The 17,528-nt window shown below is 36.3% G+C and overlaps 3 protein-coding genes across 14 annotated transcripts in view; 2 read left to right on the top strand and 1 right to left on the bottom strand.

Moving 5' to 3' along the window:
* The first annotated feature begins 207 nt into the window (after nt 1-207).
* Nucleotides 208-6,381, top strand: dlx4a (distal-less homeobox 4a). The gene is made up of 3 exons (XM_058770914.1): nt 208-714; nt 1,799-1,992; nt 5,857-6,381. The coding sequence occupies exons 1-3, from the start codon at nt 411-413 to the stop codon at nt 6,103-6,105; spliced, it is 747 nt and encodes a 248-aa protein (XP_058626897.1). The 5' UTR covers nt 208-410; the 3' UTR covers nt 6,106-6,381.
* Nucleotides 6,382-6,954: 573 nt separating this feature from the next.
* dusp3b (dual specificity phosphatase 3b) lies at nt 6,955-8,838 on the top strand. 2 transcript variants are annotated; one of them, XM_058769085.1, is made up of 3 exons: nt 6,955-7,341; nt 7,645-7,868; nt 8,576-8,838. In XM_058769085.1, the coding sequence occupies exons 1-3, from the start codon at nt 7,220-7,222 to the stop codon at nt 8,788-8,790; spliced, it is 561 nt and encodes a 186-aa protein (XP_058625068.1). In that variant the 5' UTR covers nt 6,955-7,219; the 3' UTR covers nt 8,791-8,838. The 2 variants fall into 2 exon arrangements, with proteins under 2 accessions (XP_058625068.1, XP_058625067.1); XM_058769084.1 differs by having other exon boundaries at nt 7,645-7,883.
* A 3,374-nt stretch (nt 8,839-12,212) lies between these two features.
* thraa (thyroid hormone receptor alpha a) overlaps nt 12,213-17,528 on the bottom strand; it is a 39,692-nt gene continuing 34,376 nt past the window's right edge. For all 11 annotated transcript variants that reach the window (XM_058769076.1, XM_058769079.1, XM_058769078.1 and 8 more), the window contains 2 exons: nt 17,219-17,477; nt 12,213-15,741 (listed from right to left, as the gene is read on the bottom strand). In XM_058769076.1, coding sequence (XP_058625059.1) covers nt 15,491-15,741; nt 17,219-17,477 — 510 coding nt within the window. In that variant the 3' untranslated portion in view covers nt 12,213-15,490. The remainder of the gene's footprint in view (nt 15,742-17,218; nt 17,478-17,528) is intronic.

Genomic DNA, 17,528 nt, shown 5'->3' with positions numbered 1-17,528 from the left:
TTCTTAAATGCCCTGTTTTTATTTCTTAGTATTAATTGTATTAATCCAACGAATCAAACGATTGTTTTATAAATCGTGTTGATACAAAAGCTGAAAACTTGTGAATTGTTCCGTGCATATTACACTAGTGACGTCACTGCGTCTAAAGAAATGACGGGAGCGGCGCGTGCAGCCAATAAGAGAGCGCGTTGTCACTGCTGGAATTAACTCCAGTGTGTGCTGTAGAGACTGTGGAGATGAACTTAACAGACCTCATACACAGCCAAAACGAAAGCAAACACACGAGCGTCGCGTTTTCACGGACATGGATCTTTCTAATGGACCTCTTTAAGCGATGGAAATCACATGACTCTTCTAAATAGATGCTGCTTTTTTATGGTGCATCGGTCTAATGGACATAACTCTAAAAAATGACTATGACTTCACTGTCTGAAAGTTTGGTGGCTTCAGACCCCTCAAAATCGGCTTTTCTGGAGTTCAGTCACGGTTACCAGTCTCACCAGCAGCATTCGCCCGGCGTGACTCACGCGCACTATTCGGTGCACGGTTTGCATCAAGGCGCACATTCGCAGTACGATGCGGCCTTCTCCTCGAGCGCAGCTTCATACGGCCGTCCGCTCTCTTACCACTATCCCACAGCCCATCACCACCCCGGAGCTTACCTACCCTATCAACACAACAACGCAGTCGGCCATTCAAGAGCAGAGGATGCAGGTAAAATGCGCTTTTCTTCACCTACAGATTAAAAACGAATTAAAATTCCGTGTTGCGCCAAAGTTAAGCTTGGCTGAGAAATTTAGTTATACAGGTCGCAGCATTCGTGATTGTTTTCTGAAGACAGAAATGCAGAATTTGGGTTTGACATGTACGATTATTACTTCTGAAATTTGTTTAATTTAATTGCCGACGCAATTCTAATTAATATCGCGCCAACACGTTTAAATTCCCTCTGTGAAATAGGTTAAAGATTTATTGCAAAGTTTTATATCTTCACAATTTTTAATACGGACTGAACGCGTTAAAAATCCTGGAGAAATAGAAATGCCCATTTAAAGCTTAACATAAAGACAGAAGATTGAAAATACACGGTAAATCGTTAAATCACTTTGTCAAATGTAATTATAGGCTACTGGATTTAACGATTATTTTAAGAGTGAGCATATTTGCTTTAGTTTTACTCAACTTTAAATGGAGACTTTGTATAATTTTTTTTCTAATGCCACATTAACTTTACTGGCTTCGCAATATGGATTAATATAGCTACTGTAATGACTCCAATTAGCAAATCAAGTAGCTAATTGTCGGACCCCGCACACACACACACACACACACACACACACACACACACCCACACACGGATCTGTCTTTGAAACCTGTCTTTAGATTGCAAGATAAAAAAAAAGAGAAAATAAATAATTACTGGCTTATTTTAGTCTCGATATGACAAACTTTTAATAATTGTATAATTATTTAGCCTATATTTTTTATTAAACTGAAATTTGACTATAAAGTTACAAATTATTCATATGGCCTAACACACAGGAACTGCCTTCTCAGATATTTAATCTGTGAAAATGACTGTTTTAAACTAATGTCTTGTATGCGGTTGACAAACGTTTTCTTTTGACAGAATAGCCTACACATTTTTGAGAAATTCTTTATTTTATTTGATTCATTTAACAGTTATTAGTAGCCTACCTATTTTTAGCCTATATATATATATATTATTATTATTTATTTATTTTAATTGTTGTTATTATTATTTTTTTAAATGTAATATTTAATCTTCTTACTCAAGATTCCGAGAAGCAAAGTTCCATTGAAAGTGGAGAGATACGGCTGAACGGGAAGGGGAAGAAGATTCGCAAACCCCGCACGATCTACTCGAGCTTACAGCTGCAGGCGCTCAACCAGCGCTTCCAACAGACCCAGTACCTCGCGCTGCCGGAGCGCGCCGATCTGGCGGCCAAGCTGGGGCTGACACAAACACAGGTACGTACGACAACCCTGAACCAAAGATGGAAAAAAACTCCGTCTTTACGCCATGGTGTGTGTATCTGTGTGTGGGGTCCGTTCTGAAAAGAAAAACGGTTCATAATAAGAATAAGGAATAAAAGGTAGTTATTTTTCTATAAATATCAGAATGCTGCGTCTAGTCTAAGAACAATACAAACCAATGTGAAGTCTTCAACAGGTAAAGGTGTGCAGGCCTAATAGGATTGTATGGGAGAAAGCACAACGTTTAGCGCGTAAAGTGCGGTTCAGCATCGTTATCTAAATATTAGCCTAAGTAAAAATGTTCGTAAAATAGCAAAAGCGTCGAATCACTTATCAAATCATTTATCAGGGACAAAGGAACGAAAAATAAATGATAAGGCCTATGTTGCATTATTATTATTTTTTAAACTATGTCGTCTACTTGCGTATATTTAGCTAAGTGTTTTGTAAATACCGCACAGACACACACACACACACACACAAAAACGTTTTGTAAAAAACGATACTTCATGAGCTGTGCCTTCCACGGAATGACAGGCGAGTTAAAACTCCATAGGCTCACGTTGAGGTATGATATAGGCTGTTCTTAATAGCTAATATTTCTTGTGCAATTAATATATGACCCTGCAAAAGGTTTTCACCGAAAATTTCGCAATCAAACAAGACTAAATAAATAAACAAATAAAAATAAATAAATGTGAGCACGAGTCTCTTCCTTCTTCAGTGGCAGGTTCTAATCTGCTTCAATAATCAAAATCGTGGCAGCCACATTAATTGCATAATTGCAGTCAAAAGTAGATATTGCATATACTTAAACAACAAAGATATATTTGTGAATGCAGATAAAACCTATGCGCTAGCCTACTGCAGAGCGGAAATGACCGTGGCTGTAGTAATCGGTTTTCTTTAGTTCTGTTCCGTGTCCAACCAAAGGGAGCGCAAATAGGCTCGATGTTAGCTGCAGTGTTTCATAGAATTTTTCGGATTAAGTTGTTTATAGTAGGTAAAAGGGAAACTGTACGAATAACTCGTTAAGTCCCCCTATGGAGAATAGTCCAACTTTTTTTGTTCGGATTTATTTTAAGAAAGTAAATATCCTGTCATTTACAGTTGACGATTGTACCCAAAGTGATTTACATACTTATTGCAGTAACAGTTCCCTTACATTACTTTGTTAGGCACACACATTTATTCTAAATTATTTTATTCTCATGACAGTGTTTTTAGAAATAATATGCATCTAATGCATTCTATTTTTTCCAAGCATGCTTTCTAGAGTTAATCTCTTTAGAGGACCAATATTTCTGAAACCCTTACTTATTAAAGTCATAATTATTTCTTGTTTTATATTCAGCAACATTAAGTAACATATTAAAACTTGTTTTTAATTTTTATGTGTGAACATGCATGCTAACTGATTTATCGAAAGGAAACATTAAAACATATTCTGGAATTAAGTTCAAATGGGCATCAATAAATAAATCATATCATAATTTAGCAAAACTAAACATTTTCCAAACTTACTCATTAAATAAAATATTGAACTTACAATACGAATATAACCCCCTCAACTCCTCTCTTCTTCAACCTTATATGACCCATTTTACACGGTGGGCCATCACCTGACTTCACCCTACATTTCAGTAACTCTAATGAAAGGACACACTGAAGCTTCTAGAAAAATTACAAACCATCCACCCTCACACAAAGTCTAACATTGAAACAATGAAAACTTAGGTAACTCAGAAAACAATTTAGTGAATCATAAATTGGTGGGTGGGGGGGTTCAATTACAGTTACTTTTATATGGCTTGTATTAAAACCTTACATTTATCTCCATTTATTTAGCTTTTCAAATGCCATTTTTTGTATAGATTGAAAGTCTGGGTCTGGGAGTGCTGCAAATACAAAAATATGAATTATAATATTTTTAAAACTAAGCAAAGAGTGAAAGTAAACAATATTTATGGTCTGAAAATATACATTATTTTAAACACATTATGACCTTCATTCACGCTCTTACTATCATAACTTAACTCTAAATGAATTATTATTATTATTATTATTTTATTTTTTATTTTTTTGTGTAGCATGTATTAAAATCTCCAATAAAATGACATTATAAATACTCTGTTGTTTTGGTTTGGAAACATATTTTTCATTGACTAGTGTTATTGTTTTCTCTTGAGGACATTTACAGATAATTATCTGTTCAGCAGGACAAATATTCAGCAGAACTCGCAGAGATATCAAAACATATCAAAAAGATGTGTGTGTGTGATAGTGTGTGGCCAGTTTGCAGAGCCAAATACTCTTTATTAACAATTGAGATTCTGTCATTGCTGCAATCAAAAAGTGTTGAATGTTGCCTCTGGCAATTGTTCCTGCTCTTTGGTCCAGGCGGCTCATTTAATCTATTTTCTGATACATGCAGACATCATTTTAGTGATAAAAATGAAAGTATCACCACATAACAGAAGTGTTCTGAATGCGGCAAGATGAACATCACATTAAAAAAAATTGTGAAAGCCTAAATTAGAATAATTATTTTGGGTGTCAAAGAAAACGGTAAGGGTAATTGGACTTTTATCCAGCTTAAAAGTCTCTTGGAAAACATCACTTTAATTGTTTCATTATAGAGGATTTTACAGCTCTGTGGGTGTCACTTTGATTGTAAATTCACAATTAATATGGATTTTCCACGTCAGTCACACAATTAAGAAATTAAAACCACCATAAGTATAATATCATGGCTTGTTTATTTCATATATTCTTAAAAAAGGCATACACAAGTTTGTGCAAGGGAGAGTTCTGGGTAAAATTTTGGAGTGATTAAGTAACAGCAATAACGTTTGGAGTTTTGTTTCATCCAAAAAACTGTCAAGCTTTTCCCCCTTCTCCCTTGCAGCCTGCTCAAGCTGGTGTTGGCAGAAGTCTTATTGTGCCAAAAAAAAAAAAAAATCATGCTGACACAAATTCTTCTGATACTGAAAATAAGTGTTTGTAGAATTCTACGTAGAGGCTCTACGACTACAAAAAGACAAGAAAAAGTCTGACTTTGCTGTGGTTGATACTGTAAAAGCTAATAAAATTTTAGTAAAAACTAAAAATGTTAGTCATTTTTAGCTGAAAAAGTAAAAATGGTCCAGTAAAATCCGTTCATGCTCTAAGTTAATTTACCGTACATTAAATAGTAAACAAATGTAATTTCATAGGAAAATACATGTAATTTACTGTAAAACATTACTTAACAATTTACTGTGAAAACCTGTATTTAACAAGATAACATATGTCCCTTTATAATAAAATGTGGTTTCAAATGGAAGGGGTGGGGTCTTTAAAGTACTTTATTTACTTATGTAAATATGTTACTTCATAATTTTGCACTGAAAAAAGGCTCAGAAGTCTTTTTGTGATGCATTAGATTTGCTTAAATTGTTTTATTTAAATTGTTACTACATATGTCTTGTTTTTGTGATCAGGGTGTTTTATTTGCATTGTATATTGTTCATAATTACAGCAGTATGTTTGTGGTCTATGTGTTTCTCTGAATTTTAGTCTGTTTATTTGAATGGCTGATTTTGATGACAACTTTATAAAGTATCGTCATGGGGCCTTCTATTTGACGGTTTTCATTGACATTTTATTAGTTGAAATATACGGTCAATGTCTGAAACGTCACCATACATACATCCTACCCAAACAATGCTTACTGTTCTGCATTTATTTAGATAATTCCTTCCAATCTTGCTTGACTTTTGTGTAATGAATAATACAAATAAAGTTCATCATATACTTGTAAACAGATGAAAATGTGTGTTGCAATAACAAATGCTAATCCAAATGCAAATGTTGCAGGTAAAGATATGGTTCCAGAACAAACGTTCCAAGTACAAAAAGATCATGAAGCATGGCTCAAGTGGACCAGAAGGAGAACACCTTCAAGCAGCTTCTGCAACACCGTGTTCACCAGGAATGCCACCCCTGTGGGATGTTTCCATGTCAACCAAAGGTGCTCCCATCCACTCTGGAGGATATCTGAACTCTTTTGGGCACTGGTACCCTGGTCATCATCAAGACCCAATGGCCAGAACTCAGATGATGTGATGGGACGTTTAGGACAATCTGCATACCCTCTACTGACTCGACCAGTTCGCTCTGCTTCAGATCACCAGCCCTTTTTAGCACTGTTTACTCACAGCCAAACTTTCTTCAAGTTCCTCCCCAGTATTTTCTTCATGAAGATTTACAATGCTGACATTTTTGCTTGCAGGTTTTTTGTGGTGGATTTTTATTTTTATTTTTTAAAGACTGAATAAGCAACTTAACCTAAATGTGGATTTTGTAAACTCTTGTAAATTTGAATAAAATGCCATTGTCTGATTGCCATGTACGTCTATCCTGTATTTCAAAGCGTGCAACCTCAGTCATTCTTCTTGACTATTTATCAGTCTATTGCATTTTTTTTCTTTGTTACAATAGCAGTCTTGAAATCTTGCTTTGGTTTCCAGACTCCTTTCAGTTTGACCCTTTTGTTAATATAATGTGCTCAATATTTCATAGTCAGTAATTTCAGATTCATTTTTAGAAATTATATTTATAATTATATACAAGTTTTATGTCCCTGCTGTGTAACGATGAATTTTTAAAACTATGATTATTCCATGTGGACGCTTAGTTTGATACAATAAAAATCCAAAATAAACACAAAACAGATAAATAAATAAAAGTTAAATGAAAAATAAAGTTGCATGCATAATAATTATAAAATAATTAACAGAATGATGTTTTAAACAATTTAGATGGAGTATAGCATGTCATGCCACAGCACAGGACATGTAAACATGCCAAATGGATTTCATCTAAAAGTCTAAAAATATCTTTTTCAAAGCTAAGCTATATTTATATTCATGTTAAGTATGTTGACTGTATGATGCCACCTAGTGGTTTGAAACACACAAGAGGCTCTCAGCTTTGAGCGTTTGGCTGTAGTTAACTCTCTCTAGGCCTAACAAACAAAAACAACTAACAGATGAACCTGAACCGCTTTAGAATTATGTTGAGTTGAATACAGACCATCGGACTGAAAACACTAGACCATTATTTATTACTCTAAAAGGGGACACAATGAAGATGGAACTGGATTACAGAAAATCACACCGGCACTGAGGCCTGAGGAACAGCATTTTCTTCTTGAAAGGCAATTTATCTTGAGCTGAACATGACAGACTATGAAGTGTCTGTTCAGCAGCTCAATGATCTGTTGATAGATGAAAACGGAGACTTCTGCATGCCCTCCAAACATTTTAATGAAGTCTACCCGGGGATACTCCTAGGAAACGAGTAAGTCCTCACATAGCCTCCAGATATGTAGAAGGTGGATTATTTTCTTGTTTCATACCCTTAATTATAAGTATTATAGCAGCAGTGCTCAACAAACATTTACATTTTGCAATCATACGTTTAGCCTCTCTTATCTGATAAGTTGAGATTCAAAACATGTTCATGTATCCTGTTGCAAATTCTCAAGGGCAAGCCTTTAAATAAACATGGCCTGTTTTCCATGTGTGAAGGACGCCCTCTAATGCTCTAATGACTGCGAGAGTGAAAAAGAACACTTGAATTGATGTAGCTGTTATATTACAGGTCTGTAGCTACAAATGTAACACATTTGCAACAGCTGGGAGTGACACACATCCTCAATGCTGCAGAAGGCCAGTCAGACATGCATGTGAACACGGATGCAGAGTTCTATGCAGACACAGGGATCATCTATCATGGGATACCAGCCTTCGACACTGACCATTTTGACCTCAGCGTATATTTTGAAGAGGCTTCTGATTTCATTGAAAGAGCTTTGGCAATGCAAGGTCTGAAGGGTCTTGGTAAAAAGAAGTACTTAAAATGAATGAATTATTTTTCTCATCCTTCTTTGTTGATAGTGGTAGTGCATTTGGTTCTTCAGAGCTAGATGCTCATTAATAAAGCATTCTGTTAAAGGGATAGTTCCTCAGTGTAGGAACGTGTTTGAGGGTTAGGTTTCTAAAAATCTTACTTTTTCCTACAAATTAATTCTGCTCATCAATTCTACATTCTAATATTCACACAAAATCGTCAACTCATAAAATGCTTTTTCCACGCCCAATGTTCAGTGCCCTGCTGCAAAAAAAAAACAAAACAAAAGCAACCATGGCAAAATTTGTAATTGTTTTACTGGTTATTGGAATATTATTGGTTTTAATGGAAACTGTACTGGACCCTGTTGATATATACTACTCGTAATTGGTCGCTTTCTATTGGTGGCTTGTTAAAACCACTAAATCCTAATAAAAATCCTGGTAAATCCTAATCCATATGTCCCAAAACACACAACAGGAAATGGTTTTAATGGTTAAAAGTTGATTGTTTGTAATGCTATTTGTAGTGGAAACCATTAGTATTTCTCTGATGGTTTCTATTGTTTTTTTTTTTCAGCAGGGTCTCTTGACCTTAAAATCTTGACAGTTGCTCTGAGAATTGAATATGTTGCGCTCAATGTGATCCAATAAAATAGTCACAGTCTCTCATTTTTCTGTAGGTAAAGTGTATGTACACTGTCAGAAAGGCTACAGTCGTTCGGCTGCGCTAGTTATCGCACACCTGATGCTGCAGCACAGGATGGATGTAAGAGCTGCTGTGTCCACAGTGAGAGAGAAACGGGAGATCGGACCCAATGACGGATTCCTGCGCCAGCTCTGCCAGCTGAACGATCGGCTGGAAGGTGAAGGAAGGCTGTATGTTGATAATACCTAAATATATACATCTGAAATGACTAATAGCTAAATAAATGTTCACAATTTTCACTTAATCTGTTTTTTTATCATCTAAATGTTAGCATTTGGCAGGTCAATTCCGGTGAGTAGTCCTTGTTCCAGCCTTCGGTATCTTCTGCCCTCTAGTGGTACTGGCGATCGTAGTTTATGCAGTACAAACTGTAAAATTAAAGGAATAGTTCACCCCAAAATTGTCATAATTTACTCACCCTCACATCGTACCACATACGGTTCTTTGAACACAAAAGAAGAATTTGTTGTTGGTCTCCATTTACTTCCATAGTATAGTGACAGAAATACTATAGTCAATGGAGACCATCAACTGTTTGATTACCAGAATTCTTCAAAATATCTTCTTTTATGTTCAACTTAAGAAAGTAGCTCATACAGGTTTTGAACAACATGACGGTGAGTAAATGATGATAAAATTTTTCATTTTGGGTGAACTATTCCTTTAAAACCTTCCTCTAGCTCTTTCTATATATATAAGCATAGTTGCTCTGACACACATAATTTCCTGGTTTTTATTTGCTTATTTGCTAAATCTAACCTGTCTTTCTGGGTATAGCTACTTGTTTTGTGCTGTGTTATCGGTTACAGTGAGCCCTTTTTGAGTAGCCAATGATAATTACAGCTCTGTCCCAAATCAAACACAAGAGGTCTTCACAACAGACAACAATCATTTATTAAACATTTTTAAAGTGAAAAGTAGCACACATACCTGAGTTACTTTTAAACCCCTCCCACATATTCTGCTTTCGGTATTGAACACATATATTTTGATTGTATAGCTGCAAATAGGACATTTTTTTATTAATCGTTTTCACTTGGTTCCTGCATGTGAAAATATGATCTTAATTGTTAAATTAGTTACTACATGCAAATATAATTGCTCAAAGCAAACATCTTTATATATATATATATATATATATATATATATATATATATATATAGACCAAGCCAAAGTCCAATGATGGTCAGCGGTTTGAGAATCAGTTAAAATTGTTGATTTTTCTTCAAATAAAGTTGAAATATAAAAAAAAGAAGAAAAAAATAAACACAGTTTGCATTGCACCCACTGAACAGGGGCATTGTATAGAGGGAAAACCTCACAGGCCTTTCACATCCATTACAGGTTGGTACTAGGACAGTTTCATAGAAGGATAATGTACAGTGCTACAAAAGATTATTTAACAGCAATTCTGCATCACTGTACTAGATGGTGTATCACTGACCCATAAAGGAGAGGGTACCTTAACAACTTCCCATATAAGCATAGTGTTCAAAATCGAGTAAAAGCACATAGATTTTGCTTTACAAGCAAGAAAAGGACACAGACAAACATTTGTGCAAGCATCATTGTCTTTGTCATTATACAGAGCTATTTGGGACAGAGAGAATGCAGATAAAATAATTTTTAAAGAAGAAAAATATAGCATCACTTATCGAACATAAAAATACGGTCTGTTGCAGGGGTGCAGAACTCAGTTTTTGGAGCTTGACAGCCCTGCAGATTTAAGCTTCAACCCCAATTAAACACACCTTCAGGTCCTTCAGGGTTGGAACTCAGCTGAGTTCTGTACTCCTGGTCTATTGCAGTGAATGGGTTTACAAAACAATAGCCAGTGAGGTGTCTGCGGTGAGGATGAGGATGGTTTCTTAAAGTAAGTGCATGAGGTCCTGTTGTGTGTTAGACCCTGTTGAATACTGTAGATTGAGGTACTGGTGACAATGTATTACTTCTCAAAGAAACACAGATCTGCTGCAGATGTCTCTTTCTGACTGGATAAGGATCTTGGCATCTTTTTTCCAAACTGTCAGACCTACAACGACATTCATTCCAGCCTGATCATATTGTGGCAATCTAAGATACTGGAGTGAAAACTGCCGTGTTTGACACAAATGTGACATTAATAAGTCTATGTTGAACTCATCCTCTTAAATCGTTCACATGTGAGGTACGAAGGTTTGAAATAACAGAAGTGCTCGTCATCAAATCACTACAGGAGAATCTTGATATGGGAGACAGACAGCGTAAACAGTAATGAAGTGTGTCAAACCACACTGAGCACTTACACACCCACAGTACAGTTCAGATTGAAAAACATGTACAACAAAGCAGTGTCTGAAATTAACTTTAGTGTTGCTCTGTACGAACAACTGCTTGTCATAATCTGCTCACTTAAAATACACAGCCTGCAAGTGTGCAATGTCCACTCAGCATAAAATACAGCAAGTATTTCTGACTAAAGAATGAGTGCTTTGTCTTGTTTTTTTACATTCCTCATCAGATGGACAGGGTGTTTTTTTTTTTAAAGGAATGGCAGGTTTTCTTTTCACACTTGAACTTTTGGACCTCAAATATGGCTTGCTACATTGCAGACTGTGGACATGTAGATGGGATTTATTGGTGCCTGTGAATTTTCCAGATGGCTGTTGAGAAGACAACGCCTTTCTTAAGATCTATTAAAGGAGTCATATCATACATTTTATTATTATTGTTTAAAATTTATAATTTATAATTTTTTGCTCTGACAATAGTCAAAATTTAGTTTTTAATAACTGTTTTTATATCTGGTTGCTAATCTTCAACATTGAACAGGCTTTTTTGCCTTTAAGTCATAAACAGTTTATTTGCATGTGAAATGAACAACAGGGCTTTGCTGTACACATCTGTAAACTAGATCCAATCTGCTCTGAAATGTGCACTGAAACTTTAAAAATGATTTTTCTTAAAGAAATATTTCACCCAAAAATGAAAATTATGGGATCATAAATTAAATTTCAGGGATTTTTTTAGGGTTAGAGGTTAGGGTTTCTTACAGAAAATGGTAAAATCCATATTTGGTGATATATATATTCGTATTGGAAAAACAATATCCTATATTAACATATAAAGCACTTGTGTCCCTATAGAAGACTTGAAGACTTTTTGATGTTTCAAACCTTCGATTGCATGGACTTCAAGTAAATAGACAAAAATTAGGAGAATATTAAAAATATCCTCATTTGAATTCAAAGATAAACAAAAGTCTTATGGATTTGGAACAACATGAGAATGAGTAAATGATGACAGATTTCTCATTTTTGGGTGAACTATTCATTCGACGCTGGGATCCTACCGAAAGATCTGCAGAGCTGTAGGTGCTACACACAGCCAGGAAAAGCACAAAGTTTAATGCAATATCCAACATTTTACTCCAATCGTTAGTCCTTCTGGTGTTATAACAATGTTACCTATCCTACTTTGTCATTGTGAGTGGACACCAAATAAGATTTGCTAATATGTAAATGTCGGTGGTCATATGTTAATATTCAGAAAAAGACATTTTTGCTTCATAGTTTCAGTAAATGCCCTTTAAATTTGGACAAGGGAAGAAGTTCTGAAAGTTACAGTCTTGATTTCATAGTACAATGAACGTTTATTTCAAAATATCATGATATGACCCCTTTAAGAGCCAAAGTCTCAATCAACATATTGATGATCTGGCTAGGCGTAAAGGACTGAATTCTGTTCTAATAAAAGTGCTGTAAACCAGGTTTGGACGTCCAGCAAAACAAATGGCTTCCTGATTCCCCGTTATCAAGAACAGGGTCTGTGGGAGCTGACCCTTGCTGGTGCAGTAGATTGTGACTGTGGGCAGTGCATGTCTGCAGTGCTGGTGGGTTAGATTGAGCCTGAGTCAGGTGCATGGCCTCATGGGAGCTCCGTGCCTGAGTTTAGCTAGTCACAGTGAGTTTGTCCTTTCTGCCCTTTTGTTCCTCTGTGTCACTTTAAATGGAGGCTGCGTCTCACTTCCTGGAGCCATACTGACACAGTATCAGTCAAAAAGGACATTGAAACCCTGCTGAACCAGACAAATTAAGCTGGTTAAACTACTTTGGGGGTACTCTGGCTGTGTCCTTTGCTAGGGAAGAGTTCATGTAAAGTTCTTGTGTGAGATGTACGGGTGCACACGAACAGGTCAGGTTTGGAGGCGTAGGGACCACAGAACTGAGCTGACAAAAAATTAGGTTTGTGCTACTCAGGAGCCTTCTTCCTGTGCTGCTTCTCCAGCGCTTGCTTAAAGCAAAATAATCTGCTAAGCAGTCGGTTAGCTCTGTCAGAGCACAGTGAAATTCATTCAGTCCGGCACATTATTACTGTCCTCAGAAACAGGGAACAAGACTGACACTTGGTCCCACATCACAAGTGAAAGGGAAAGCAGTATACACACGAGTGAGGTTGCTATCACATGTATGTGACTTTTTAGTGTAAATGTGTGAATGTTTATGTACAGGTTTAAGCAGGAATATATATGCATGAGCAGGTGAGTGGAAGAAAGTGCTTTGTAGACGGTGATGCACAGATGAGGGGTGAGGTAGAGTCTGTTTGAAGACATGGAGAGGTAAGTGACACTCATTTCATTTCCTCTTGCGAGAAGGTTGTGGAGATTGTAAGTTCTCTACTTTCAAAATCAGCAAAGATGTAGGGTACAATGGGGCTAAAAGTCCTTTCAATTTTTCATTTCCCTCTCCAGACAATGAATAGCCACAAACACAACTGCAGAACTTCCCTAAGGACCTGTTTGTTGCTATTCACTGCGAAATAATTAAGGTTTATTTGAAGTCATTTATGTTGCAGATGTAACTAATGAGAATCCTTGAAATTATATAATATTTTTTGCAACAAAAACTTGATTTTCAGTTTTGTTGAAGGCGATTAAGTGAACAGTTTTTTTTTTTTTTTTAGCAAACTAGCAATTAATAAATGAATGATTTTGTAATTGGGAAAAAATTGTATTAGGTAAATACTTGTGATAGTAGCAATCTTTTCTTCTGTATTGTGACATAAATCTGAGTGTATATGATTTTGATTAAACATAACAGTGCCAAAAATGCATATATGCACAAATGAATAGTTCACAAAATTATCAATAACATGCGTTTAGAAAACAGATGTAGTGAATTTTCATTTCATGCCAACTGTAATTCTGTCTAAACATTTCACAACAAACCCACAATGATGTTATTAACTGATGAAATTGCAGTTTGAAATGTTGTGATTTATCTTGAAGCTTTTTTGTTTGATTTAAATGGACAGTTCACACAAAAATTCTGTCATCATTTATTCACCTTCCACTTGTTCAAAACCTGTATGAGTTTTTTTCTTTTGGTCGAACCCAAAAGAAGATATTTTGGAGGATGCTGGTATCCAAACAGTTGATGGTCCAGGGTATTTTTATTTTTTCCATACTATGGAAGTCAATGGATATCGTCAACTGTTTGGTTGCCAACATTCTCCAAAAAATCTTATTTTGTGCTCAACAGGAACAACTTGAGATTTGGAACAATTTGAGGGTGAGTAAATGTTGAGATTAATGTGCGAAACAATGTAGCAAAAACACATTTTTAAATCCGATACTAAAAAAAATAAAAATTTAGCATTTAATCAAATTTCCAACACAATTAATTAACTATCCACTTTTGCTGAAGTGGATATTTTAATGTTTAGCCCCAATGTACCCTATTACTCTTATGATCTAATCCTTAGTTTCTGTTTTTGTTATCATCTGTCAAATTCTGATTTTCAGGAATCATTTACCACACTGTACACATAAATGGTATGATGGAAGGATTTCAGGGGTAATATTCCCCTAAAATAAGTATCATGGCACTACCATGTTTTTTTTGATAATACCATAGTATTCTCTGAAGTTCTATGTAATACCATATGGTAGTACCATCTGAAGAGCCAAGTCAATTGGAGCGCAATGAGCGATTTGAAGGCCATAATATGGAGATGGATGTGTCTTAAACCACAGCATATGGCTTGATACATATGTACATCAATCTGTCTGCCCAAACGGACAACACTAGGACAGATGAATACAGGAGGAAATACCTCACGACAGCTACATGGGTCACACGCCAGAAAGCGACAAGAGGCTATTCAGAAAATGAGGTCACAAAATGTTCAGCTTAAGTAACATACAAGTGGATATGGTAGACAGGAAGGTATGTGAGAATTGTACGCTGCATCGTAAGAAGATAAATGGGTTAATACAGGTAGAATAGTACGCATACATACATGTTTGGACGTGTTGCTACATGTATGCCTGTATGCTGGTGTATATGAGGTATGAGAAGTTCACACAACATATTAATGTATGTACAGAGTGTACGAGTGCACACAGGTAGTTATGTTCACAGAGGAGATTTTCTATGCGTGCAAAGAGGAAGATGAATTCTGAAATACTACTGTAATCAGAGGAGATTAGGTTAATCGTGTAGAGCCCAAATGTAGGTGTTCGATGTTGCTCATAGACGTTTCCTCTGTACTTACAACAACAGCTAGCGTTTCCGAAACAGGTTATTATGAAATAGCTTTTGAATGTGTGGGTTTCTTTGTCACGCTTTTAAAATAAGCTCCTTCTGAGGTTGGGAGGTATGTCGGTACGAGAGGTAGGTTGATGCATGCTAGCTTTTTGTCTGTCTGTGGGAGGAATCTGAATGGCAAGTGACTGTAGGGTCGAAAGATGTGGAGGCCGACAACCCAAAACATATCCTAGACAAAGCTGACGATGCAAAATAAAGTACATGTCCTGGCTCGGCATTGCATGAGGATGCAAAAGACAAATGCTTTGCGAAAACAAATTCATGATCAGTTTTCCCTCCCCGAGTTCCCCTGTGGCTCTCGATCACACCTCCTGATCCTCGAAGACCTCAAGGAAGAGTGGGGGGAAGAGTTCTGTGGGACACTCCACTTTCATGTGCATGAAGCGGCTGGCATGACAGGCGCCGATCATGCGCAGGTTCGTCACCTTCATCAGCAGCTTGGGCCAGAAGTGCGAGATGTTGTGCTTGCGATGGTTGATGTAGTGCTCGAATGCTAACAAGTACATTTCCTGACACTTCTCGATCTTTTCCATACACGTGAGACCGGAACGATCTGTGCAATGGAAGATTAAACTAATATTAAATTCAGAATTCAGAGGTCACAACAGGAAGGTTACAGGGATAGTGGTTTCAAACCCATATGCTGTTATTTTTATTCCACTGAACACAAAAGAAAATTCCTTGACAGTTATTTAAGTTTATTTTTGCTGTCTGATCACTGAAATGCAGAACCAATATTTAATAAGGGTTATATTAATGCTTTTTTGTACAGTCGTTTAACAAACTACAGTTATATTGTTATACATCAGGCATTTCTGTAATGCATCTCACTTGAGCATGAATGGATGTTACATAAAAAGGTTAATACTTTATGAAATACTTTAAATAAGATATTTCTAATGCCACTTTGGCAGTGATTTTTTTTTTGATCCACTAGATGGTGCCATTTGTCAGTAGACACAATACAACAATTGTAATATATCTATATAATCTATCTATCTAATCTATCTATCTATCTATCTATCTATCAATAAATGTTGAAAACAGTTGTGCCGTTTAATATTTTTGTGGAAACAGTAATACATTTATTCAAGATTCCTTGATTAAAACAAAGTTCAAAATAATGGCATTTATTTGAAACAAACAAAGTAAATAATTTCAAATAAAATTATTTAAAATTAAATAATTAAACATATAAAAGTCTTTACTGTCACTTTTGATCAATTTAATGTATTCTTGCTGAATAAAATTTAGATTTCTAAAAAAATCGGTAATTTATTTTGTGTCCTTGTTACACATCTTACATGTACTTACTATTATAATAACAATAAATTGTGCATAATTACATGCAAGTAACTCTAAACCAGGGGTGCCCAATCCTGCTCCTGGCGATCGACTGTCCTGCAAAATTCAGTTCCAACTCTAATCAAACACACCTGCTTTTAATTTTCAAGCGATCCTGAAGACCATAATTAGTTGCTTCAGGTATGTTTGATTAGAGTTGGAGCTGAACTTTGCAGGACAGTCGATCGCCAGGAGCAGGATTGGGCACCCCTGCTCTAAACCAAACTCTAATCCTAACTCTAACCATATAGTAAGTACATGTAGTTAATTACTATTACTCAGTGCTTAAATGTATAATTACACTGTAACAAGGACACCTTAAAATAAAGTGTAACCAAAAAAACTTACTGACCCCAAACATTTGAATGGAACTGTATATTAAGCACTTGAAAGTGAAAGGACATTCAAACTAATTATCTGAGGAACCAACAGAGAGTTATTATTCACAGATAAACCTCCTTCCCATTTCAAACATCATTAGTTTGTGTGTAAAACATACATCAAACAGTGATTTTAAGGACGCCATATTTGAAAGCTGCAGCGGAGGGCAAGATGACCGGTGAACAATAACCTTTAAAATTTCATATTTATAAATTCTCCATTTGTGTTCAATGGGAAAAAAGTCATACAGGTTTGAAACAACATAAAGATCTTAATAAGGCACACATCTGGCTGTAGCATCTCACCTGAGCTCATGAGCAGCACAGCCTGCAGCAGCGCCACCTCTGAGTCATCCAGGTTGAACTGTGACAGGCTCTTGCCCAAATCAAAGATGGCATCAGACACCACTCCTAACCCTCCGTTCTTCAGCTGCTCTCGACTGACAGCCATCTCCCCGCTCAGGGTCAGCGTCTCGCTCTCCGGGTCATACCGCACTGCTGCGCGCAAGGACATGATCTCCATACAGCAGCCTTTCAGCAGGATGATCTGGTCTTCACAGGGCAGCTGGACACCAGTGGAAGACAATATAGCACAAATGATTCCTGTTTGCATGAC

The sequence above is a fragment of the Onychostoma macrolepis genome, chromosome 03 (assembly GCF_012432095.1).
Source record: "Onychostoma macrolepis isolate SWU-2019 chromosome 03, ASM1243209v1, whole genome shotgun sequence".
Lineage (NCBI taxonomy): Eukaryota > Metazoa > Chordata > Actinopteri > Cypriniformes > Cyprinidae > Onychostoma > Onychostoma macrolepis.
Note: the sequence above shows the minus strand (reverse complement) of the source record. Positions and strands in the feature narration are given on the sequence as shown.